Source organism: Castanea sativa, chromosome 1 (assembly GCF_040712315.1).
Source record: "Castanea sativa cultivar Marrone di Chiusa Pesio chromosome 1, ASM4071231v1".
Taxonomy (NCBI): domain Eukaryota; kingdom Viridiplantae; phylum Streptophyta; class Magnoliopsida; order Fagales; family Fagaceae; genus Castanea; species Castanea sativa.
Window position 1 is genome coordinate 88408320 of NC_134013.1, and position 27232 is coordinate 88435551.

Here is a 27232-nt window from a genome sequence, read left to right on the forward strand (position 1 = left end):
GCCAAAAAAAAATCACATAATTCAGGAGTAAACTAGTGCCCATAAAAACTTGGTCATATATACCATGCCAACTGATCTACGATTAATCATGTATCACTTCCATAAATCGATAGCACTGACAATAAACTTCCTGAATATTGTTGAAAATAACTGTGACAAGTTACTAATCCAAGATACTTTTTTGTGAACAACAATATCAATTAATGTTTTTTTATAATTAATTTACTTAAGAGTTTACACTAGCTGGATCTGTCATTGGGTAATGATTTTACTAATATATTTTTTGGTCATATAATTTCCAAATTCCAAGAGTTCAAAAATTGAAACATTGTTTTTTAGATAAACACCCATCACAAATGATTTTAATATAACTCATGCTCAAATAATTTCCACATACATAGTTCATAAGCAGCCATTGCAAATTTAAACAAATTCATCCCTACTAGTGCTTGGTGCAATCCGCAGGCAGGAAGGACACTTTCTTGGCCTTCAGGTCATACTCCACCAAGAAGTTTATCTGGGCCAAGTTCCCAAAGATGGCCAAACTCTCAGATGGTATCATGGTGAAGCAAACCAAATCATCATCCATTCTAGCAAACGTATTGATTGCCTTCAACTTCACATCAGCACCAGTAAAATGAGCCGTGATAATCGGGACATCAATGTCATCTATAGACCTGAAACAAAGACTTAGAACACCCCTTGGGTCACGAACACGTTCAGCATCAATAGCTTTCACTAAGGCTGCTACCAAATCAGCATGAAACTCAGGTGGAAGAAAGGTTAAAGTAGTCCCTGAGTCAATAATAATGTTACCCTCATTACTAGCAACAGCCTTAGAAGAAGCCTTATAGGCAAACCTCTTGTTCCCAACACTAATGCCCTCTAGAGTAAGGTAATAGAATGTCGAAGGATCTTTTGCAACCATGGGTGTTGAAACCACACCATTGCCAGAATCCAAGCCATTGCCACCAAAATTAATCTTGCTTGTAACATTTGAATTTTCTGTGGGAACTAAACAATAAGAAAATTTTCCACCAATTGAATTGTGTAGTTGAGAGACCAGAGAAAGAGGGCCACCTCCTAGGCCAATTATGCCTGACCCTGCCTCACCAAATGTACCGTCATTATTGTGCCCGCACCCAAACACAATATTCGGTAATGTGACTTGATGGCCAGTAGTCAAACCAATGGTTAAGGTTTCAACACCAAGATCACCATTAGTGAATGACTGGTCTCCATATGAGTAACTATACTGGCAGGTGTTTTTATCAGTGCCACAAGTGGCAGTGTCTAATGCCTTGCAAGGACTTGAATTGCAGGGTACGTTACCATATGTAGAAGATTGCTGAGGATCAAAGAGAGGAAGGTCTTGCTTGTAACATTTTTCACATGGCTCACATTGTGTCCATATTAGATCACTGCCTGTATCTACAATGCCAAGCACCTCAATTGCCGGGGTTCCAAGGGAAATTTTAATGAGGTATTCTCCATCATTAGCTATTACGTTTGATTGGATTGAACTCTTGGATTGTAAGCTTGGCTTGAAACGATTAGCCCGTGAAACGGAACGAGCAAAAGCATTATACAAGCGATCAAAATGGGTGTGAGACGAATTGTACAATGGAGACACTGTCGAATCACACTTTATGAGATCAACAGTGAAACCACTATTAGTAGCTTCTGTCAACTTAAGTAAAAGTATGACTGATAAAGTAGAGATGAAAGTGTTTATTCTCAAAGCAGCAGCCATGACTTTAACTGTATGATAAGGAAAGGGTGAATGAGATGTGACAAAAACACATTGGGTATTACTGAATTTATAGAACTTAGAATCTTATGGTGGAAGGTCAAAAGATTATATTATATCAACCAATTTACACATTTCGTTTAAGATAAATTTGATTTGTCTATATATATGCATTCATTTCTGGAAGTCTAAAGGTTTACTGGGTGATGCAGATGCAAGGTGGGATTATCTACTTAGTTATATGAAAATTCAAAGGAAGAGGAAGTGGTATATATATTTTTGATAAGATTGAAGCCATAAAGAACGTAATCTTGCTTTAGACCTTCCAAGAAATTAGAAAGTTGCCACCATTATGAAATTCAGTGTTTAATGCAGCTATATAATATACCATGAGTGATAGTTTCTGTTATACATTGCAGATTAATGCCCACAGTGCCACACTGGGGTACTAGGAATCCTGGTATATGAGCTGAAAAGATTATAGTGTCCCATAAAATTTTATTAGTAGCAACAAGAATTTTTTTTATTTTTCTATTTTTTATGATTGAATAAGAAATTTGGAATTCAGTCCTTACTTACATCAAAAACCGATTGATGTCTTGGTTTGATGATAAAGAATTATTATCAGAAGCGGACGTTATAGGTTAAAACTCTCTTAAAAATTAAATAAATTAAATTAAAAAAAAAATAGCAACAAGAATTGGTTATACTTACAAATTACATGTTTGCACAAATTGATGGGACCAATATGATACGGTCCAAAAGTTGGCCTGGTAGACTAATTGGGTTCTGATTTGACCCCTAATATGACATGTACTTAGCTCTGTTAGTTTTGTTATCGTCTAGGAATATCTCTTAGTGTTTCACTTTTTTTAAAATAAATAAATAAAAGAATGCTGTAGATTTTATTATGAAATGTTAGCCAAATCGGCTAAGAATATAGCACCAAGGTGTGTCCATTTATACCAAAAAACCACTAACATATATATCAAGCATGCCTAACAAATTTATTGTTGGAATTTTGACTAATAGCTTTTTAAAAAATTAAATAAGCTGATTTGATTACGAATCTAGTTCAACCTATATTATATGGTATTTCCCGTGTTGATGAACAAGCATGTTCGCCATTGATATTTTAAGAATTTAGCTTTGGCACCTTATGATATAGCTTGCATTGTACATCTAACCTACCCCCAAAAAAAAAAAAATTACATATCACTAATTCTGAATACATCTATATACATGAATGATCACATGTTTGAATGAGTTAAGTTATATATAGAGGTCAATAAATTAATATATGGTGTCCACTTTTGACAAGCAGGTTCATCTTTGTACAATTTGATGCAAAACCTTTGAGCCAGGTTGCAGACTAGAACCCTAAGTTGTAGTCAAGTATTTCGCATTCAAAGCACAGGGGAAATGTAAAGAAGGCTAGAAGTGTAAAGAAGGTTTCAATTGGGAAGGCTACATCTTTAACTAACCAACATTGTGGTCAGTCTTAGCTCATGTTGGTAATTTTTACCCTCAAGAATTGGCTTTCAAAAGATAAATATGTTTGGACACGTGGGAGGAGGGAAAAGTAGATTGGCTAAGAGGGAAGGGGTGTAACATAATAAATACTATAAAAATAGTATTTTTCATAACTATTAATTAACATTGCCTATCATGGTTAGAGCAACATTATTGACATCACTTATATTATATAATAAATCACAACATATCATATTAGCAGTTGTGAAAAATATTAGGCTCATATGTTCACTCAGCTTTAACCTCACCAATAGTCCATCTAACTGGGCATCACAATATGAGACAAGGTCATGGCTTCCACCTAATTATCCTAGGGACCTCAATCATCGTATTCCACTATTCCTCCCTTCACAAAAGTCGTGGAATAAAGTGGATCTAGGGGAGTTTCAACTTTTATCCTTGACTGCTAAGCTATTACAAGGATGGTTGTCTACTTCGATCTCCATAATTTATCTAAGGGTAAGGATTGAGCCTGGGCCTTCACTTGGGGCTTGGATTTAACCCATATAAATGAGGGACATCATGTAATGCTCTTTTTGAAAACAAAAGGGGAAAGATTTTAAAAGAAATAATCAAGTATTATACCATACATACATACAAGGCGTTGCAAAAAATTAAGACTCTACCCTAAGTTTGCACATATGATTCTTAGGGTATGTTTAGTAACTATTTTTTCTCCTTATTATCTATTTCCAAAAACAATTTTTTTTTATTTTTGAGACTAAAAAACTTGTTTAGCAACCCAAAATGGATAGAAAACAAAAACTGTTCTCAAAACTCAATTTGTAAAGGCAATTGAAAACATGTGTTTAGTTTCTAGTTTTCAAAAACTAATGAAAACATGCTCCTGATTTAATGAATCCGTCTGATTTAATAAGTTAGAGTCAAAATTCAAATTCTAGTAACAACATATTTTTAATATTTTTTAAATTTTTTATAAAACTATTTTTTATTTCAACTAACCAAACATGTTTTTGATTTAAAAAATATAAGAAAATTGTTTTCTCTTTCTATTCCCAAAAACAAGTTTTTGAAAACAAAAAACAAAAACTATTACCAAACATAACCTTAAATTTCCATCTTTCTCATATGATGGATAAAAAAATTATAAGAATTATAGTTAAGAAAAATTCATTTAGAGTTCATAATTATATGTTTAAACATAAAGACAACATTAAAATGAAAAATATAACTATAAGCGTTACAATGGAATGGGCTGACTCTTTGATTCAATTCGATTATCATTTAATATATATATATATATATATATATATATATTCATTACTTATATAGTATCGAATTGAGTAAAAAAGTATAGAACAAAATAATCATAATAAACATTTGAGATTAAACATTATTGGTTAATTATTAGAACACATTTATTTAACAACAAAAACAAGCACACACCTCATAAATGAAAAAAGTTTCAAATATATAAGTAAAACCTCTTGAAATTGGTAAAACTCTTTCAATCAAAAGTATGACAGTTGTGTTTTTTAGTATATCTGGCAATGCAGTGATGATAAATCGAAGTCTCAATTTGAGCTGTAATAATATGAATTAAAATGTTTTGAATATTAGGAAAAAAAAAAAAACTATGAAATTTAGTGAATTATCATATAAAAAAATGTCAGCGTTGGGTTTCCTAGTTGGGCTTCCGGGCATGTTTCTGCCCATTTTGAAGTATGAATTGCAAAACGATTCGTCTACTAAGCAAGAATACGTTATCATTAATATTGGTGGAAATCTTGTCATCGATAAGTAAATTCCAATGCAAGCCAATGAAAATTTTCCAACAAACATAATCATTTGGAGGTTTTTGCAAAATAGAGAACCACAAACCTAACAATTATGCTATCATTAGCTAAGAACAATGGCAGTTTCTTTTTCAATTTTGTCGAACTGAATACAATTCCCCCAAGAATAGCACCTAGAGTATAGCTCAGGATGAGACTTCTGATGAAATTTCTCTGATTTTGTAAAAAATACTTTCATTTTTGTCTTATAATTATAGCTGCATTAAATGTAATTGGCCAAATTAATCTATCTACATTATATTATAACTAGTGTTCTCTCCTTATATTATCAAAAACATGCTATATATGTTAAAGGTATATTGCAGTTGGAATTATTTTTCTAAAGATAACATTTAAATAAAATAACAAGAACATAAACATAAAAAAGAGAATAATTGTGTTTAAGGTAAATAGTATTTCCATACTAAATTTAGATTTTAAACTTCCCCCTTCTGATAGTAAAGAAAAGAAAGTTATAAGAAGTAGAGTTGAGAAAATCAATTTAGATTTTAATATAAGTTTATGCCTAGACATTAACACAATAATAAAATTAAAAATTAAAACATAAGTATAAGTTGTAATACCAAATATCATGAAATGATGAAATTAACAAGCAAAGCATGGATTATTATGTGTCACCTACTCAATGTTAGTTAGTTAATGGTTTTGTCCCACGTTACTTAAAAGAATGCATTGTGTGCTGTATAACTTACTCTATCCTGTCTTAAAAGTTACAGTAACTTTTGAGTTTGTGGTATACTTTTGTATTAAGAAAAAATAATTTAGATTTGATAATTATATGTTTAAACGTATATTTAAACACAAATATAACAATAAAAAGAAAAAATAACCATAAGCAATACAATGGAATGGATTGACACCTTAATTCAATTCTATTATCATTAAAAAAATATTAATAATTATTAATTATAAAGTAGCAAAGAATAGAACAAAATAATAATAAAATTTGAGATTAACATTTTTTTATAGGAACACGTTTATTTAATAATAATAATGTAATAATGTACAAGTATAATGCTAAACACACACCTTATAAGTGAAAATGACAGTTGTACTTTATAGTATAGCTAGCTTTGCAGTGATGATAAATCGAAGTCTCCATTTGAGCTGTAATAATATGAATCATGAATTAATATGGTTTTAATATTAGAAAGAAAAAAAACACTGAAAATTAGTGAATGTATTCAAAAGTGCAAGTATATGCGTTCGTACGCAAGTCTGATTGATTTGTAACTTAACTCCTTTAAATGCTAAGATTAAAAAACCACCTAATTTTGTGAGTATTTCCAATGTATTACAGTACCAACTATTATGCTATTATCAGCTAAGAAAACCATTTTTCGTTTTCAAAATTGTCAAAAAGAATATGATACCCCCAAGAACAGCACCTAGAGTATAGTTCATGATTAGGTATCTAATGCACTTGCTCTAATTTTTTGAAAATTTCTTTCATTTTGTCTTATAATTGTAGCTACTAAAACCAATATTAAAAGTAATTGGTTAAATTAATCTTTACCTGCATTATATTATAACTAGTATTCTTTCCTTATATTATAAAAAAAAAAAAAAAAAAACTCTAAGACAGTTAAATGTATATTGGGGATAGAGTTATTTTTTTTGAAGATAACATTTAAAAAAAGAATAGTAACATAAACATGAACAAAGACAATAAATTTTGTTTAAAAAGGTAAGTAGTATTTCCGGCCAAACTAAATTTTGATTCTTAAACTTCCCCCTTCCCATATGAAAGAAAAAAGAAAAAAAAATTCTTACAAGATAGAATTTTTACTCTAACCTAATATAAGTGCATATATGTGTGAAATTCTTTCCTGAAAACTTAAACTCCGGGTCTTACCCCCCCACACCCCACAAGTATAAGTGACCATCGCACTAAGGATGCGCGATGGTAAAAGAAAAAAAAATTAATTTGGGGTTGAGAAAGTTATATGAAGTACAATTGAGAAAAATTAATTTGGAGTTGAACTAGACATATGTTTGTTTTTTTTACATAAACATAAATAATAAAATTAAAACCACAACTATAAACACTACAATGCACGACCACAAGATGAAGCTGCATCTGTAATATCAAATATCATGAAATGACAAAACAAGCAAAGCATGGATCCTTGTGTGTCACCTGCTCAATGTTAGCTAGTTAATGGTTTTGTTCCTCATTGCTTAATTAAGAGAGTATTTTGTGTATATATAGTATAACTTGTCATACCCTCTCTTAAAAGCTGCAATAGCTTTTGAGTGGAGCTTATAGTATGTCTTTGTGTTAAAATCATTTTCCCTCTCCCTTGTGTGTGTGTGTGTGTTTGTTTCTCAAATGACATTACTCTTTTTTTTTTTTTAAGAAAACCAAATTAAAAACATTATTTAAATAAAAAGCCATTTGACTAAAAAATGATCATATTTCCAAACATCTAGATTCAAGAACAATCCTATGAACAACGATTTTTTAAATATAAACCAATTTATAGACTAAATTTCCTTTATTTCAAATATTTTAAATATAAACCAATTTATAGACTAAATTTCCTTTATTTCAAATGCATATTATCATTTAATTGTATATAAGAGATCAACATTCAAGCCCTAACTATATTGTTGAATCCAACTTCAAAAAGAAAGTAAAAAATTCTAAAGAGAAAATCAATGGCTATGGAATATATTAGAAAACTTATGTTGATGATGATGTATTGGGCTATTCTTTTTCTTGTGGAAGTTCTAGTTAATGACGTTTACCTCTGCATCTTTTCATCCTTCTTCAGTTCCAATCTCACTTCCTTATTCCTCCAAACTTGATAACATACTTGAACCATTTCATGTTTGCCCTAGACATCGGGTTGAAGGTTGTGAACGACCCCATCTACTCTGTGTTATCTGGAATTTTAGCCACTGCTTTGAGGAGCATGAGATGAATCATGACAAACCAATGTATCAGAAGGCGCAGAAAGTGCTGCAGAAGATTGCTTTGAAAAACTTGAGTCAGTATGGGATTACCCTGACTATGGAAAATTTTATATAGATGGTATGTGTTGCACATCAAGAGCTAGCTTCAAAATCTCTCTCTCCCCTAGAACGCATGAGAAATATATTTGAGAGTAACCAGTAGATATGAGTCATCAAATTACACTCATCCTAAACATACGCCTACGATTACACAATTGGCCCTCGTGGATTTTTGGTGTGAGAAAGGATTTTCAATGTGTTTTTATGTGCTAAAAACTGGATTAGAGAAAAGTCTTACCTAGGATTATTAAGTTGGGCTCTAAGTTAGGCTATAGAAATAGGATGGTGAAAGGAAAAAAAAATGTCAATAAGATTCAAGAAAGCTTGGACAGCAACAAGTCCCCAAAATGGAAAAGTCTATATAAACCTATGAAATAAAATGCAATCATATGCATGAGACCTTCCCTTGCAGGTCACTCTCATTCAAGCTTGAGCTCAAGATAATTTACGAATTTTAGGAAGTCTATTCATCCCTTGCCTCCCTACACACGATTCCTCCTTTCAACAATCGTTATTCTTCAAATTCAAGTCCCCCATCATGTATTGTTTGGATACAGAGTAGGAATCAAAATGGTGCATTAGAGACATCGTCAAAATTAAAAGTGCATGCCCTCCTTTTGGCTTAAATTTAAAGTGGGGTCATGAATTTTGGTAGCCCAAGTCATTTTTTCACATTGTCATCATTGTGATGTTTTGTTTTGTGGTTCTCTTTGTTTGTTTAAAATATTCTGAGTTACAGCCCAAAATAAAAATCACATTATTTAGGAGCAAAATAGTACTGATCAATAAGCTTTTCCATATATATCATTCCAAATGATTAACCACAAATTTTGTACCACTTCCATGGTTTAATCACATATCTTAATAGAGATGTATTTGATAGCGCTGAAATAACCTTTCAGAATATTGATGAAAACAGTTGTGACAAGTAATTTATTCAAGATACTTTTTTTTTTGTGAAAAAAAATATTAATTAATGTCAATTAGTTGTTTTTTTTTTAAATTATGTTGAGTTTGCACTTACTGGATCTATCTTTGGTTTCACTAATATTTCATGGTCATACAATTTCCGAATTCCAAGTGCCAGGAAAAGAAAAACATTGAAACATTGTTTTTTAGATAAACTAGACACCCATCACAAATGATTTTAATATAACTCATAGATAAATAATTTCCACATATATAATTTCATAAGCAGAGTCACAAATTTCAACAAATTCATCTCTACTAGTGCTTGGTGCAATCAGCAGGCAGGAAGGACACTTTCTTGGCCTTGAGGTCATATCCCACCAAGAAGTTTATCTGAGCCAAGTTCCCAAATATGGCCACACTACCAGATGGTATCATGGTGAAGCAAACCAAATCATCATCCATTCTAGCAAATGTATTGATTGCCTTCAACTTCACATCAGCACCAGTAAAATGAGCCGTGATAATGGGGATATCAATTTCATCTTTAGACCTGAAACAAAGACTAAGAACACCCCTCGGGTCACTAACACGTTCAGCATCAATAGCTTTCTCTACGGCTGATACCAAATCTTCATGAAATTCAGGTGGAAGAAGGGTTAAAGTTGTGCCTGAGTCAATAACAATGTTACCCTCATTACTAGCAACAGCCTTAGAAGAAGCCTTATAGGCAAACCTCTTGTTCCCAACACTAATGCCCTCTAGAGTAAGGTAATAGAATGTCGAAGGATCTTTTGCAACCAAGGGTGTTGAAACCACACCATTGCCAGAAACCAAGCCATTGGTACCAAAATTAATCTTGCTTGTAACATTTGAATTTTCTGTGGGAACTAAACAATAAGAAAATTTTCCACCAATAGAATTGTTTAGTTGAGAGACCAGAGAAAGAGGGCCACCTCCTAGGCCGATTATGCCTGATCCTGCCTCACCAAATGTACCATCATTATTGTGCCCGCACCCAAATACAATATTCGGTAACGTGACCTGACGGCTAGTAGTTGAGCCAATGGTTAAGGTTTCAACGCCAAGATCACCATTAGTGAATGATTGGTCTCCATATGAATAACCATACTGGCAGGTGTTTTTATCAGTGCCACAAGAGGCAGTGTCTAATGCCTTGCAAGGACTTGAATTGCAGGGCACGTTACCATATGTTGAAGATTGCTGAGGATCAAAGAGAGGAAGGTTTTGCTTGTAACATTTTTCACATGGCTCACATTGTGTCCATGTTAGATCACTGCCTGTATCTGCAATGCCAAGCACCTCAACTGCTGGGGTTCCAAGGGAAATCTTCATGAGGTATTCTCCGCCATTAGCTATTACGTTTGATTGGATGGCACTCTTTGATTTTAAGCTTGGCCTGAAATGATTAGCCCGTGAAATGGAACGAGCAAAAGCCTTATACAAGCGATCAAAATGGGTGTGAGTGGCATTATACAATGGAGACTCTGTCGAATCACGCTGTATGAGATCAACTGTGATTCCACTGTAAGTTGCTTCTGTCAATGAAAGTAAAAGTACTACTAATAAAGTAGAGAGGAAAGTGTTTAATCTCAAAGCTGCAGCCATGACTTGACAATATGAGAAGGAGAGGTTGAATGAGGTGTGACAAAAACACATTGGACATTACTGAATTTATAGAACTTAGAATCATAACGTGGAAGGTCAAAAGATTACATTATATAAAACAATTTACACTTTTTTTTTTAAGATTATTTGATTGGTCTATTTAAATGTATTCAGTTTTGGAAGTCTAAAACATTTTACTGGGTGATGCAGATGCAAGGTATGGTATGTGAAAAGTCAGAGGAAGAGGAAGTGGTATATACAGATTTGAGGTTGGGGCTATTAAGAATATAATCTGGCTTTACACCTCTGATGGAATTAAGAAGGGGATAACGTTATGAAATTCAGTGTTTAATGCAGCTAGATAATAAATTATGAGTGATATTTTCCGTGATACATTGCATATTATTGCTCTCGTCATAGGAATCTAATCTAACACAGTATATTTGTATCTAATGTAGTTACACAGGCTCAACTTGAGAGTCTGTGATGTGTTGTGTTTGCTTTTTCTATGGACTGGCATGTGGCGAATTCCTGTATTACTTCAAAGTCCATGTAGGCCAACAGTGCCATGTGGCAAATTATAATTCATCCATGTCAATAATTATTGTGATTGCCATGTCTCAAGACTCATTCTATTCGTAAATTACTCCTCCAAAATGGGATATGAATTGCATTTATTGTATCCTTATATTACTTTGCAAAAAATTTATTTCCAACTCATTGTACTGCCCAATTGTTGGCTTTCCTGCAATTGTGTGAAGTCCAAAAGAACTTTACAGTATCAAATCTGATTGTGTTTATTGTGTCCCTAAAATATTTATGATTAAATATTATTTCTCAACCAATTGTAATGCCAGATTATTTCCTTTCTTCCAATTATTTCACGTATACAAGTGAAGTTCAAATGATATACAAGTGAATTTCAAACGATTTTTTTTTTCTCCCATTAAGTCTATAAAAATTAAGGAACATGGACAACCCAAGTCTACAAATTCATTATAGACAACAAAAAATGAAACTTTACATATTGTAAAGCAAACAATATTTACTCAGTCTGCACAACAGCAAGGTATCTTTGAGGCCTAGCCAAGCAACCTGTAAACTACTTTCTTATCTTTTCTGGTGAGAAACATGAATTTTGTTTTCGCCTTATGCGTACAGTATTTATACAGAAGTTGACCCCAAAGAATTACAATGGCTATTAACTGTAATATTACAACAATTTATTGTTGGGTTATGGACTGGAATAATGGCACCAATCCAAATTGCAGTGCTATATATGAGCAAGACATAATTCCAGAGGCACTGGACTGACATGACAACTAGGGACAACATAATATGTGCATGCAAGTCTATTTCCTTCAAGACAATTCTTCAGTAGGAAGGAACCTTGAAGATAATAAACTAAGACCACATGATCCACAATCATACATGGCGATGCTTGAGACTCAATTCTAATATACAACCAGCTTTCTTACTACATGTCAAAATTTGCAGCAAAGAGAGCAGCAAAACATGTATCTGCAGTATCAGAACGCTTATTCCAAGCTTGAATTGGTGAAACATCATGCGATCTCTGATCTTCAAATTTAAGAGCACTGGCATCTATACTCATGAATCAGTTCTCAGAATAGAAGCTTTGAAATTGTTTCAGAAGAGATAGGCATAGGAGACCCTCCCAAACTTTCATGTTCAGGTTATTTTTGAATGTAGCTTTCTTTTCGGCCAAAAATTTCGAATCACTGAAGATATATAATGGTGCATTCCTTGGATCAAACCATGGCCAGGTTTCTGCATGGTACCGATCAATGATTGATACTCTGACAATGTGCTATCCGATAATGGCTCCAAAAATTCACACCTAGCCAGAATTTCAGGTGGGGGTATACCAGCAATGAGGTTTGTGTCCAGCCTTGGTTTGCCCTTGGTGAACCCTGCAGGCATCTTAACTTCTGCACTTTCAAGGGCAGAAGGAGATGCACCTGGGATTACCTCCTGCCTAAAAGGCAGCGCTCTAGCAGCTTGCAAGCAAAACTCTATCCACTGATGAATCAGTGGAGATGGCCCTCTAACTCTGCCCCCAATTTGGTTCGTTTCAAATCTAGAGGCGGCAGGGATGGCCTACAAAAATAAAATATATCTGAAATCTGAAATGGAAGGCTATATTTCACACTAAAATGTGAGATGTTCAGAAAAGTAAAGGTTTGACAACCAATGCACTATTGAATCATAATAGAAGCTGCTCAGCACCCATTTCGTCCCTACAAACTTCCTGTTTGTTCTTAAATTATGTCCTCTGAGGATCACGAATTCTATAAGAAAGTAAACGTCAAATGAAGATGAGATGATAGAAGGCATACCCATAAATCTGCCCATAAGCTAGCCCCAGACTTGGGAACAATTACTGCAACATTAGATGAGCGTTTTGCAATAGGAATAACATCAGTACTCCACCCAACAGCCACCCACACATCTCCCACTCCAAATGCTTTTAGATAGTTTACGCTGTCAAATAGTCGAACCTACAAAACCAGTGAAATAAATGTTGAAAATAAAAGTACTAGCTCTTAATTTAATGGGAAAGGAAAATGAGTAATCAAAATTGACATGTCCATGCTCTCATCAATCAGGGATTGTTCAAACATTAACACAAATAGAAAGCCATAACTCAATCCAACTACCACTAATTAAAATTTTGAGTAAATTACACCAACCTCCCCTCAAGATTTTGGAGAAATATTATGGACTCACCTTCTTTTTTCCATTTGAAAAAAAAAATAGCACTTTGTTCGCCAAAGTTTGTGATGCATGTATCAAATACACCTTTATAACCACTCTTGTGCCAACTGAGATAAAATATTCTTTTTTCAACTTAAATTCCCAACCAAAGTAACCTCACATAGTAGTTACAAACCAGGCAGTGATGACAAGGAAAATCAGAGAAAAATAAAATATAATCAAACTAGCCCCAAAGAGCAGTGTTATTTTTAGAAATAGGAGTCAAGTCCATAACATTTCCTCAAAAACCTAATGGGAGGTTGATGAAGTTTACCCATTAATATAAACTTTTACTGCACAATCCCAGCATAAAATTGAGATAACTTGCCAGCTTGAATTTAAACTTGAAAAGACGAATTTAATTTGAACCCACTCTAGTTTGCTGGATTAATTATTTTTGTGACTACATTGTAAATTTTAAGAAGTTCTTGTCAATTAGTTTACCACACTAGTCTTGTGGTTTTACTTAATCACATATAAAATAAAAATCGTTGAATCTGCACAAGGTACTACTACTGCACTCACATACAAGAGTCTTTTTTCTTTTATTTTTTATGTGTGTGCGTGAGTTTGAGAGAGAGAAAGAGAGGAGTATTTGACATGGTAAACTTCAAATTAAATTGGGTAACTTTAATAGTAAATAATATAATAGTGCCCACCATTTTTTGGGTCTTGTTTAATAGATACTTGTGACTGTAATGAAGAACTTAAGATTCTAGCTTCAATATTGATTGACATTTCAAAAGAAATCTTAAATGAAAGTTAATTGTTACTTTACCACTCAGAGCATCAACCTCATAGAGCCACCCTCCATGTTTAATCTAAGTTACCTCAAATGGGAATGCCACCCTCCATTTCAAAATCTAAGTTTTCTATTCATAGGAATTGTTGTGGTACAAGAAAACAAGAACTTGGTATGCCAATTAACTTGGAATGTGGAAGGATTGGGATAGGCTTATTTGACACGAAAATAACTCTCAAATGAAAGTTAAGTTAATCTTTGGTCATGAAGCTACACACTTGTGGCGTTGGGTGATAGATTTGAAATATGGAAAAGAAAGGGGTGGATGACGTACAAAATCAGGTAAAGGAATGAATGGGTGTAGTCTTTGGTGGAGTATTAGAGCGAGTTATGATAGTTTCTTCCAACATGTGGCTTTGGGGTAAGTGACAGCACCCGAGTAAAATTTTGGTATGATCAATGGAGTGGACACTTTCCTTTGTAAGGATTTTTTTTTTTTCTTTGATAAGTAATAAACTTCCATGATTGAAAAACTAATACAAAAGGCCAAAGCACACAGGACGAGTACTAAGGTAAGCATGAGAACAAACATATCTACGAAATATAAAAACCACATCTATCAAGCAAATCAGGCAAAGAAGTAAAATAGAAAACCTTGATCTGATAGGGAAGCCTTATTTTCTACTTGTTTGAATTATCAATTGGACGAAAGGGATTAGGACTTGAAACGTGCATTTCAAAAGATGGAATCGGCGAATTCCTTTCTAAACCATATTTAATCACACATGCCTAGGGGGGAGGAGGTTGATAGGATGAGATGGCATTTGAATGGGAGTGGCAAATTTTGATGTTCGTTCTTACTGTAAGGCTATCTGTGGCACCAATGTTAATTCACTCTCTTGGAAGAGCAGATGATGTGTTAAGGCCCCAAAGAGGGTGTGTTAAGGGCCTTAAGGCCCAAAGAGGGTGTCTCTCTTTCTGTGGACAGCAGCTTACTGTAAAATTATTACTAATGATAACCTTATCAAGAGGGGTTTCTCATTAGCCGACTGGTGTTGTATGTGTTCATGTAGTGGGGAAACAGTGACCATTTATTGCTCCATTGTGATGTTGCCTATGCTTTGTGGAGTGAAGTTTTTAAGACGTTTAGAGCTCAGTATGTAAGATTCAAATACTGCTTATTAAGTTGCCTTTAAAGTTGGTAAATAAGATAAGAAAAAGAAGAAAAAAACCAAATTATGGAACAATCCATGTTTTGGATCGAGCAAACAAAGATCATAGTTTTCAAAGATGGTAGTGAATTATAGCATACTAGATGAGTGAGAATAAGATATCTTTTCCATCCCAAACCTGTTTCCCAAGTAATTCTAAATTTTTCTGGACAGCACTTCTCCCACCAGCAACTTGCAAGTCAATGTTATTTGTGTTATAAGATGCCCCCATATACTTCAAAACTGCACCAATAACCTCTCTAGGAGAATCAACCATTGAAATCCTCCCCGCAAGTTCAGGCCGCCATAAATCTGCCCAATCCTGCAACCATGGCAAAAATATATATGACCACTTGGATCAACATATTGTGTGGCAACCATGCCATACCAACAACAACAAAGTCCTAAGCCTGAAAAACTAACACATCCAACAAGTTATCAATACTTATATAAAATCATCTTGTCTTTGATTTAAATTTGTAAACATAACGGAATGCCTTCAAACACAATATACCTCTATGGGAGCCAATTTTTGCTGTTGAAATTTACTCTTCTTGTATGCTATCACCATGCAGCCCCATCTGTATGGAGCAGCCCAGATTTTACCCTCAGGATCTATTTCCCCCACAGAGTTCCTGCGTAGATATACCTGAGACTTTTTTAGTGAAAGTACAAGTATAAAGTACAGAAGGGATTAATTATTAGATACAAAAATTCAAGCACAAGCCATGTCTCTCAAGGAGATAAAATCGGTGAGGACTAATTAGCATCTACATTGAAAATATATAAACATCCAAACACATCAAAGTTACTGATGATGCATTTCAACAAAAATGTCTTGCATAACAAAGTCTATAACAGCAAATATCTAGCGTACTAGTATGTGGGATTGATATTAGGAGGACAGCAACGTCACTCTCTGGATAACGTTTCTAGAATCTGACATGTCAGAGATAACTTAATCCATCAACCATCTGACTTTATTTTTCCATAATATTTCTAAAACTAGAAGTTTCTGATGTTCGCTAAATTCCACATAAGAAAATTGAAAACTTCTGATAAGTGTACAATACTTACAATAAAACTGCACCCAAAATCACTAATAGAGTAAAAAAAGAATACAGGTTTTAGAGATAGCATTCATCTAAGGACACAAGAGAAGTTGCATTCTTACCTTCCATTTGTCACTTAAGCCTTTAAACCATTCCAGGTCTTCTACCCCTTGTATGGGCTCAATTATAGCCTTGTTAATGGCAAAATTGAGCCAGGAGTCACCAACACTCACAATGTCAGCAGCCAAAGTAGATGACGGTGAGACATTACCTTTTCGAGAGGGCATCAATAAATCAGAGAAAATGCCCTCAAGACTTCCGTTGTATTTCAGGCGAAACTTCAATCTCCTTCCTTGTGATTCTATAAAGTCCTACATACATACAAATCAGGAAGAATATGGTTTATATGATCACAACATCTAGTTCTCTTTTCTTTTTTTTCCTTGATTGGTAAGTTACACATACACATGAATTGTTAGAGATGGTGGCTCACATTCTAAATAAGAAAGGAATACCAATCTCTGGTATAGTGGCCTCATTGGTTGAGCATAGCAAAGCAAGAAGAGTGTAAGCACAACAAGTGGAGATTTCAATGTACATGGTTAGGGCTTGTAACTGGGAAGTATATGGATATTGTAATCCCTATTCTTTCCTGATAGTGAAAATTAGGTGCATGTAGGCTTACTGCTTCTCCACATTAAATAATATGTATTTCTTTTCCCTCTTTTTTTTCTTTGATAAGTACTATTTATTGCTTTTCTCTCCCTTTTCTTTTCTTCTTTTCCCCATTAAATTGCTTAGATCGCCAATCATTCATAAACTTATATTTAGTGGGTTTTCATCTGATGATCCCATTCTTACATGAGAAGAAATTGTTATTTGAGCTAAAGTTTATTGATTGACAACAAAAGCTAGCAGTTTTGATTGAAAAATCCAGTGAGGAAAATAAAATTCTTAATACCTCTAATATCTTGTGTTTGTTTAATAGTACTTATAAAAATTTTGGAACTAAAGCTTGATTGTTGTTGTTATTACTATTAACTATATTATGTTCCCTAAGCATATTATCTTAATCCGCACATATATTGCATAACGATAACAATGATTCCCTGTCTCCACCAATAATTATAAACAAAGAGAATTTACTCACGACAGACAGACCTTAATCCAAGAAGGAGGTAGAGAGCCACGTAGAGCAACAACTGTGAGAGGGACAGTGAGAGCATAAGTTTTAGACTTCCAAGCTTGGAATTTCGCACTTAACTCCTTGTCATCATCTTCTAAATTTTCCACATTCTCAGGTTTTGCACTATCACCACCATGATCATCTAATCTTCCATCCATGTTACACAAAAAATAAAAACAAATTCATAAATTACTCCACTGTTTGCTTGTTTATAAAAAAAGAAAAGCCAAAATACACTTTACCCCGTGAGCCCTGGAGTTCAAATGGATCTTTTTAGTCCCTAACAAGTGATTTTAGTACCTAACAAACTTAAGGCAATTTCTTTGAGTCCCTAACAAGTGATCACTTGTAGTACCTACAAAACTTAGGATGATCATTTTTTGTCCTTAACAAACTTAAAGCTGTTGTTTTTAGTTCCTAACAAATTTAAAGTGATCAATTTGAGTCCCTAACAAGTGATCACCTTTAGTACCTAAGAAACTTAAGTTGATCACTTTTAGTTGCTAACAGACATAAAGTCATCATTTTCAGTCCCTAACAAATTTAAAGTGATCAATTTGAGTTCCTAACAAGTAATCAATTTTAGTACCTAAGAAACTTAAGTTGATCACTTTTAGTTACTAACAACATAAAGTCGTTGCTTTTAGTTCCTAACAAATTTAAAGATATCAATTTGAGTCCCTAACAAGTGATCACTATTAGTACCTAAAAACTTAAGTTGATCACTTTTAGTCCCTAACAAACATAAAAGTCATCATTTTTAGTCCCTAACAAATTTTAAATGATCAATTTGAGTCCCTAACAAGCGATCACTATTAGTACCTAAAAACTTAAGCTGATCATTTTTAGTCCCTAACAAACACAAAGTCGTCGTTTTTAGTCTAACAAAATTAAAGTGATTGTTTTTAGTCATAATATGCTAGAAAGCACAGGTACAAGTAAGACACAGCAACACAAGCAATTTTTGAAAAATTATAACATAAAATGTCTAGTACAGCACAGATACGATAAGATACAACACGGGTACCACACCTAAATGAAGTGTATGTTGTTCCTAGCTGATATGTCTAATGAAGTGATGACGTGTCTTTTTTAGTTTGTCCACATGGACTTCAAATGGGTCTAGTCTAAGAGTAGTGCTACACACACAAAACCTCTTATTAGTTTTCATTTACGCACACCGTCAATATTACTTTTTTATTTACTAATAATCACCCACCACATCAGTACATTGTAATTTTTTTTTGAAAAATAATTTGTTTCTCTGGCATTATTCCTACACTAAACTCACCAAAAGTGTATTTTGACCCAAAAAGAGAAACATTCAAACAGAATCTAGTAACCAATATAAGATTGTGTCTTGTGAGAATGCAAATTGCTACCTTGAATTTGGTCGTGCACTGTTGAGGCGAGAGCAGGAGGAGGGAGCTTAAAGAGGCGACCACTCGGCGCGGTAAAAGTGAAGCAGCCAAGGAAGAATATTACGGCGGCGAGGCGAAGCGACGACGACGACGACGTTTTGGGATTTGGAGAGTCATCGTCGTCGTCGTGGGTAAATGATTGAAGAGATGTGAGAGAATTGTGGGCAGTGAGAGTGAGAGAGAGAGTGGTGGAAATGGTTTTTTTGTGGGGTTTGTTGGGAAAACGGAGGAGAAGAGGAAAAGGGTTTGGGGTAAAGAAGCGGTAATGGTTGAGGAAGACGGAGGTGTGTGTGTGTGACTGTGAGGACAGCAGCAAGGCCGCCATTCAGATGAGAGAGAGAGAGAGTCCAAGTGTTGAGTTCAACATAAAGAAATGAATTGATAGGACTTCTGTTTTTGTTCAGGACTAAACAGATTTTTCGAAAGTGTACTTTGAGACTTGGAGCAGTAAGGCCCGTTTGTTAACTATTTATTGTGCAAAGATATGCGTGGATAAAAAAAAAATTAAAAAAGTAAAAAAAAATAAAGTGTATAAAAATATATGTAATGTTTTTAAAAATTTAAAAATTGTTGTTTAAATAGTGTTATTAAACATTTCCTAAAGTTTTGAGTTTCATTTTTTTTTTTAACTTGTGTAAAAATTAAAGGTTAAATTGTAAATCAACTCTAGAGTTTAAGTGAGTTCAGATTTTACACTATTAAATTTTAGAATTTAGATTTAACTTTCTAAAATTTGAGGATTTGAATTTTACTTTGAAATTTTATATTAGTGACAAAATAGTTTAAATTTTTATAAAAATATAAAAATTAATACTCTCTTTGCTTATTTTGTTACACTCTTTTCTCTTCAGGTTTGAAGAAATTTAGAATATTTTGTTACTAATAATAGAAATATAATAGTAGGAAAAAATATTTTTTCAAACCAAATTCAAGGGTTGTGCTCCTTATTAAATTTACTGGAGAAAAACAAAACAAAAAAACATAGAACTTGAGTTTGTAAATATCGAGTTCTATTTAGTATTGATTATGTGAAAATTGAGTTTCAAACCATGTTTTTAACTAAATAACTCCCAAAAGTGTATTTTTGGTAAAATAATTCAGAAATATTGCATTATTTAGAAAAAAGAGACCATCCATCTGCCTCTCATATTTTTCTCTCTTTCCCCCCAGCTGCCATTCCATTTAATATGTTTTTCTTCAAACTCCTTTTTTATATTACTTTATGATAAATTCCTTTCCTTTCCCTATACCATGAAAATGATACCACATTGCCAAACTTGTTTGAACTTTTAAGTTATATCGTTGATAAACAAATAAATAAAACTTTTAAGTTATATCCATCCTAGTGTAACAACTAGCTAGTAGTCCCTATAAAAAATAAAAATAAAAAACTATCTAGTAGTCACCCTCACCACGATTCACTGAGACCAGTTATAGCAAGCCTTCCATAAATTGTTAAGACCTATTCTTACCATAATTCTGTAAGACTAGTTAGAACAACAAATCGATTTTGAAAATATAGGTCCTTTTTACAGAATTTTGCAAACAGAACTATGAATAGAACTATAATACAGAGAGTGGACTATCCAACTTTAATCAGAATTCAGTTGAGGACAACTTTCTGATCACTGTTTCAAGAAAAGAAATACAGAAATCATAAAACTAGATGCAGTGGAAACCAGACTTATTGCGTTTCCACATACTCAATTTCTTTAAATAACCCCACAAAAGTGGGATTTTTTTATACTGGATACAACCTTTTTTTTAAGATTAAAATTTACAAATTTAGACCACTATCAGCACGTGCAAGCAGCACAATGCTTGAAGCTTGCAAAAGTTGTGTATAAGCTTTGCATCCAAGAGGAACTAACTATACTACAGAAGAAAGGTATGTACAGCTTTTAATCAAGGACAACCTTGTGATCAGAGTTTCGAGCTTTCTTCTAATAACTTGCTTGCTGGTGCTTTCTCTTGCCTTTCTACATAAGCTGAGGGAAACCATCCAGCCTTCCCATTGTATTCTCCTTCAGACCATCCATTAGGGGCCACCTGACGATTCCATGAATAAAAGATACAGTAAATGTAAATCCAAGATAAAAGCAATTCAGTATGAGATGGGCTAAAGTAAATATCAAAAAAGAAAAAGTATGAGATGGGCTAGCCGTATTTTAATGTGTCTAAATTGCTGTGAGAAATAAATTTGTTCACAGTTCATTACAAGGCACCAAAATTGTTAACAGTTACAAATTCCCTCAAATTTTTCTTTTTTGATACCAATTAGAAAATGAATAAGACAGGCACAATGCTGCTGAGACCTACAGCCTACAGCTTAAGCTCTCAGAACAAGTGATAATTTACCAGGGTAGGTGGTCTCGATTTCGAACCATGTCTCACTCTACCTCCCATTTAAAAGAAAACTACACGCGTTATGCCTCACTTATTAGAAAGTCACAGGTCCACACATGAGGGGGAGTGTTAGAATAATAGTTAAATGCTTAAATTCACCCTTGCATATTAGCTTAAGATTTTTGGGACATATGGTTGTTTATCAACTCCAACATATGGAAAGCCCTTAGCAACTAAAACTGAAAATCTCTTCAAAGACAGCTACTCAACTCTTACTTCAGGCTTGCATCATTAGCCATTCAAGAGCACGGTCCATATTTCAATTAACAGTGGAGAATGTACCTGACGAACCACAACATAATCATCAACTGATAGGCTTAACTCCCCTTCTGATTGAGCATCAAATGAATGTACTGCCTGCAAGAAAGGAAAACAAAGGGAGAGGGAGGGAGTGGGGGAGGAACAAAGCTTGAGTTGTTAAAAGCAACAAAGGGAAAGTCAACTAGGAGTAGAAAATCTCAGACATTCATAGAAACATCTAATATCAATAAACATCTAATATCAATATATTTCAACAACTAGGATTGTGATACTGATTTCAATTCTAAATATTTCCAAGTAAGCCAGAGTTCCTATTACATGTATGTTTCACCCAGTAATTGCATTCATGTTCTCTAGTCTAAAAAAGCATGTGTCAAATCATGTGGATAGCGAAGAGAGGCATAAAGGTCTTGCTCCTACAGTGAATCCCATGGGGAACAATAGGAATTTCAAAAAGAAGATGAACTGTAGCCTGCCTAGAAGTGAAGTGAATGGGGAGTCTACAATCACAAAGGCATATAACCAAAAGGAGCAAATCAGTACTTCCTTTTTAAAAAGAAAAATTATATTAATTCTTGAAGCTTAGTACTTTTTTGTTCTCTTCTTTCTTTAAGTTACTAGTTTCTACAAATAACAAATGATCAACAATGTTGAGTTTTCTTTGTTTTTGATTGGTATGGCAAGTTGGCCACAAGAAGATGAAAAGTGCAGCAATTACTATTTTCAAGAAAATAGTAATCAGATTTACCTATGGATTTTTTATTATCACCTATCAGGGTTTTGTGACTTTTGTCATATTTAAAACCATTGTTTTGAAGACCGAACTGGACGGGTCAATCAGACTAGTTTAACTGATAATTGATCTAACCTCCAATACTGAGAGGTGAATGCTTAAACTCTTCTTACCTCCGTACCCAGACCTCCAAACCAAGAACTTTGGCATGAAAATGCTAGCGTCCTTAACAAAGATCAAATATGTCCTTGGCACGTTTAATAACGTCATGACTCACATTCTTCTCCGCATTAGTTGCAACATAGTGACCTACTTCCTTATGTGAGGTTTTTTTTTTTTTCCTATTCTTTTTTATACATCCATAGTTGGGGGTGGGGAGATCTGTACCTAGATGTCTCTATCAGAAACACCAGGAGATGTCAGTTAAGCTACAAGGCTCTTAGCTTATGTGTAAGTTAAGAACTATTAAGGACTGGCAATTGTGCTTACTCTCATGCTTCTTTTTTAAGGTTAGAAAGTAACCAAAGAAGATTCTTTTTGTTCCTTTCTTGATTTTATGTATCAGAAGTTAATATTCTTTAGAGTAAAATAATGTAATTTGATGGTAGTGAAATCAACAGTAAAGTTAATAAGATAATTCTATAGTTGATAATAAATCTAATTATCCAAGTGCTATGCAAGTATGTGCAAATTTTAAAGGTGGAAAAATAAAACAGTTCTAATAGTGAGGGATGGACAATTTTTATATGCCCAAAAAAAAAAATTCTCTATAGAAAGGAAATTTTAAAAGGCGGGAGGATGAAATCCTGAGAGAGTTCAGAGAAATCACCTTTGCAATGAAGTACTCTTCATTTTGATTAATATGTCCATGATCAACAGATACATTTGAATTAATATTTTCATGCACCTGCTGATTATACACATCTCCCTTCATTCTCTCTGAACGCAAGGAAGACTCTTTTGGTTGCTTCTCCAGTATCATCTACCTCCAATCATAAGCATACAATAAATAAGAAACTAGTAAAGGCAATCCCTTGACAACCAAGAAAATATGACAGTCCCTGGGAATAGAACAAATTCTCATATGAATGAGTCAAACATCATAGTAACAAACCTCAGCATGTAGCTTGTCTAAAATATCAAGAACCTTTTGATGATAGGTTTTCTCAGCATCTACCTGCAAAATGATTTCTTTTCAGATTCAAAAACTATGCATGTACATCATGAGCAGAAAAATTAGGAGATCTAAACCACATTTTAACAAGATGCACAACATATATAAAACAAACCCCACTAGTAGGATGAGCAACATGAGACTATCACAAACTTTAAGTATATAATAGGATCATTGTTCATATCTGGAAACAGTTGATTGAGAATGCTTTAGAAAATATCAGGCTAAATGAAAATTGAAAAACTAGTCTTGGTCAAGCACATCAGTAACAAACAGAATACCATAGATTTAGAAAATACCAAGATAAATGAAAACCGAATAACTAGTCTTGGTCAAACACAGCAGAAACAAGCAAAATACCATAGTAAGAAGCTTCTGGAAAGTTTTCTGTTGCTGCTGACTCTCAACTGATAACATGGCAGAAGTTGCTTCTTTCCCAAGTGCCATCATTGTAGATTTTAGCTCACTTAGCCTTGCTTCCGCCATTTGAACCCTCATTGAACTGTCAGCAGAAATAGAGGATTCCTTGGACTTCAATTGGCGCCTCAATACTTCACCTGCCTATTGAGAAGATGTTTACAATGAGATATGCTATAGAACCTTCAGCACTATATACACCCAGATAAGATAAGACATAAATGATCACCTGGGCTTCAACCTCCTGGCGCAATTTGTCATAACGGTGTGTCAAGTGGCGAGCATCTTCCAAAGGAGCTCCGGTTATTTGTGCCCGCAATGGCTCAGAAACCTACATATTCAGTACCTGTAACACAATTAGAGACAGAAAAATAAAAAATAAAATGTAATATTGGAAAAAGCTCCAAAATTAACGCATTAAAATATGACAGAACATAACCTAAAGTTTTCTTTTTTCTTGGAAATTTATGTCTTAAAATATAGAGTACACCATTCAAGATGGTCAAAACTTTGGTCCATTACACAACCCAAAATTAGGAGAGAGTGCCTTAAAAAACCTATACCAAATCTCAGATGCTAAGAATCCCAAATCCTACTTCATATGGTTTTGTCCAAAAGTTTCAACTCATTAAACATACAATCATGCATCTCACCATCATATTTTTTTTATTTCAACATTTAGGAAGTATTTATTTTGAAATTTAAGAGCAAATTCAAATTGTTAACCAAAAATACCATATATCTATGTGATAATGTATTTTGTTATTTAGTTACTCTGGCATGTAATCCCATCAAAGAAATAGATACAAAAATTTCAATTCACAAGATGGGTGGACTGTCTGGTAAAAATACCAAAGTATTTCTAGCATAAATGAAATAAGTGAAGAAATTACCTGATCAAGAAGGACCCCAAGCAAAGTCTCCCTCTCCTCCTCCATTGAAGAATGTGAGGTACCAAAGTGAAGAGCAGCTCTTGCAAGAGGAGAATTGGTGCTTTGATTATCATCTCCATATTTACAACAATCTTGAGCCAACTTCCTTACTAGAATATTTAGTGCAAAAATTTCATGTATCCACCTCATAAAGGAACTAAACACAAGAAAGTAGCCAAACTTTTTTTTATAAATAGTAATACAAGAAAGGAGCAGAACCATACTCACCTATCTCCATTTGCTTTGAACTTATAGAAACAAACGCTTCAATTCCATGAACAATATGCCGCTGAAAATGCTGTGCAACACAAAATATTTTTAAGACTTTGCACAGATTAAACCATCATTGATGTAGCTGATGTTGCATCACAGAATTCATCCCTCAGATTCACCATTACAAATAAGTAAACCCTGACATTATTCAACAATGCTTTGAGGACTTTACCTTAGCTGCTCTTGTAGAATTGTATAGATTTTGAAGTTGTTGCTGACATTGAAGTTCAGCGTCATCAACCACGAGTACTTCATGACCAAAATGTCCCAAGTGTCTCAACACTGCCTGCAACATAATGATCATTGGAATCTGAGTATGTGACAGTGATATCAGGCATCACATAACATGTGGATAAAATTATTTTTCAGAAACCAGGACACAATATACATGGGATACACTTACAAAAAAAACCACTCCTAATCAGTTTACACATAAACAGGTACAAAGAAGCACACTGACATATTTGACATGACATCTGGGGGGGATACTTAGACACTAAAGATGCTTTTGCAAAAGTGTCATAAGTCTTAACTACTACTAGCAATATCAGCATGCTACTGATCTATTAAGCAGAATGCATTGCAGCATACTAATATTCTACATATAAGCATTCTGAAGAGGTCTCACATCTGTGAAATTAGAGAATCATTCGTATAACAACATCCTTATCACCAAAATTTTGGGGCCGGTTATAGATTCTCAACAGACTAGTCAAGGTCGGCCACATCTATTCTTTTATGTCATTTTAACAAAATCATCCCTAGCCTGTCAAAAATAAACCAAAAAAAATGTTTTAAAAAATAAAATAGAAAGAGTGCCCACTTATCTGTGGTGTATAAACAATATCATAGACATGGAAAAAGCTACAATTGACATGATATGTTGGTGTTCATGATATGATATCTTCCTAATACCATCTCAAAACTCTAAAAAGGTTAAAGCATCATTCTTTTATAAGGGTCACATAGAAATCACCTTATGAACCATAATTACATGATTGCTTAGAACAAAAGCAAAAAAGGGTTGGTCTTTACTTTGACAAAAAGAGCAAAGAGATCACCTGCTGTTGCTTGGCAACTTGCTCTCTGAACTTGCTCGCTTGCCTCCGTATACTTTCCATGTAGACTGAAGAAAAACAGGATCTTCAGAAAGAGGAAGCCAAAGTTTTTTTTTTTTTTTTTTTTAATGTGGGTTTAGCTCAACTTTATCATAGAGAAAGATAGAGGAGAAGAATACACTGAAAAAAGAACTTGGTAGTGGAAATGAATAATAAACTGTCGGGAGAAAGACAAGAGAAAAGGTGTCTGTCTATTTGGCTCTTTTTGACTTCCAACTGTAAAATAGCACGTGCCCTCCACACATTTGCTTTGGGTATTGTCTTTCACTGTCGGCCTTGCCGTCCAAAACATGATGAGTTTTGTTATCAGAGTTTTATAGGATATAGGTGAATTTGTCGCTCCAATTATACTCTATTTGTTTTGGAGATGAGTCATAGGTAAATGAGTCATGTCTCAACGAATATTTTTCATAAAATTATCTCATATTCTAATGTTTGGTAAGAGATAGTGTGAAAAATAATCTCTAAAAATAAGTTATATTTTTTTTATTAATCAAAAATAATTTTCTTTAGACTTTTTTTTTATATACTATCAAATATTAAAAAATTTAAAAAATTATCTTTACGCAAAATTTTCCATCAAAACAAATAAAGTGTAGGTGAGCTCGGTACTCGACTTAACCATGTTATGTGACAAAACATTTGAACTCCCTTCTAATCATTGGAAAGGTAGAAATCAATCACACCCATATTTTTTAGTGATCAATTGAATTTTTGGGTGGGTGGCGTTTTACACAAATTTTTGAAAAATAGATAAACCAAATAAGATATTCCAAGAGAAAAAAATACTCTGCTAAAATTTTCAACAAACTAGGGAGAATCATGTAAAACAACTATACAAATTCAAATACAATGAGAGACGAAATTGTGGA

At 33.7% G+C, this 27232-nt stretch overlaps 4 protein-coding genes across 6 annotated transcripts; all 4 read right to left on the reverse strand.

Annotated features, from left to right (window-relative positions):
• Positions 1-442: 442 nt before the first annotated feature.
• On the reverse strand, positions 443-1753 carry LOC142611438 (aspartic proteinase CDR1-like). Its single transcript, XM_075783556.1, has one exon. The coding sequence runs from the start codon at positions 1751-1753 to the stop codon at positions 443-445; it is 1311 nt and encodes a 436-aa protein (XP_075639671.1).
• Positions 1754-9345: 7592 nt separating this feature from the next.
• LOC142639737 (aspartic proteinase CDR1-like) lies at positions 9346-10656 on the reverse strand. The gene has a single exon (XM_075813876.1). The coding sequence runs from the start codon at positions 10654-10656 to the stop codon at positions 9346-9348; it is 1311 nt and encodes a 436-aa protein (XP_075669991.1).
• A 999-nt stretch (positions 10657-11655) lies between these two features.
• Positions 11656-19429, reverse strand: LOC142622666 (uncharacterized). Its single transcript, XM_075796190.1, has 7 exons — positions 19008-19429; positions 17601-17767; positions 16562-16810; positions 15902-16036; positions 15527-15709; positions 13017-13178; positions 11656-12777 (listed from the first exon to the last, which is right to left on the reverse strand). The coding sequence occupies exons 1-7, from the start codon at positions 19369-19371 to the stop codon at positions 12349-12351; spliced, it is 1689 nt and encodes a 562-aa protein (XP_075652305.1). The 5' UTR covers positions 19372-19429; the 3' UTR covers positions 11656-12348.
• A 1105-nt stretch (positions 19430-20534) lies between these two features.
• On the reverse strand, positions 20535-26506 carry LOC142605324 (SH3 domain-containing protein 1). Of its 3 annotated transcripts, none has more exons than XM_075779749.1 (10): positions 26304-26506; positions 25415-25528; positions 25198-25267; positions 24931-25079; positions 24267-24368; positions 23981-24181; positions 23561-23623; positions 23276-23428; positions 21735-21809; positions 20535-21095 (listed from the first exon to the last, which is right to left on the reverse strand). In XM_075779749.1, exons 1-10 carry the CDS (start codon positions 26361-26363, stop codon positions 20970-20972), a joined length of 1113 nt encoding a protein of 370 aa, XP_075635864.1. In that variant the 5' UTR covers positions 26364-26506; the 3' UTR covers positions 20535-20969. The 3 variants fall into 3 exon arrangements, with proteins under 3 accessions (XP_075635864.1, XP_075642113.1, XP_075648225.1); XM_075785998.1 differs by having other exon boundaries at positions 26219-26333; XM_075792110.1 differs by having other exon boundaries at positions 20958-21095; positions 21663-21809.
• Positions 26507-27232: the final 726 nt, after the last annotated feature.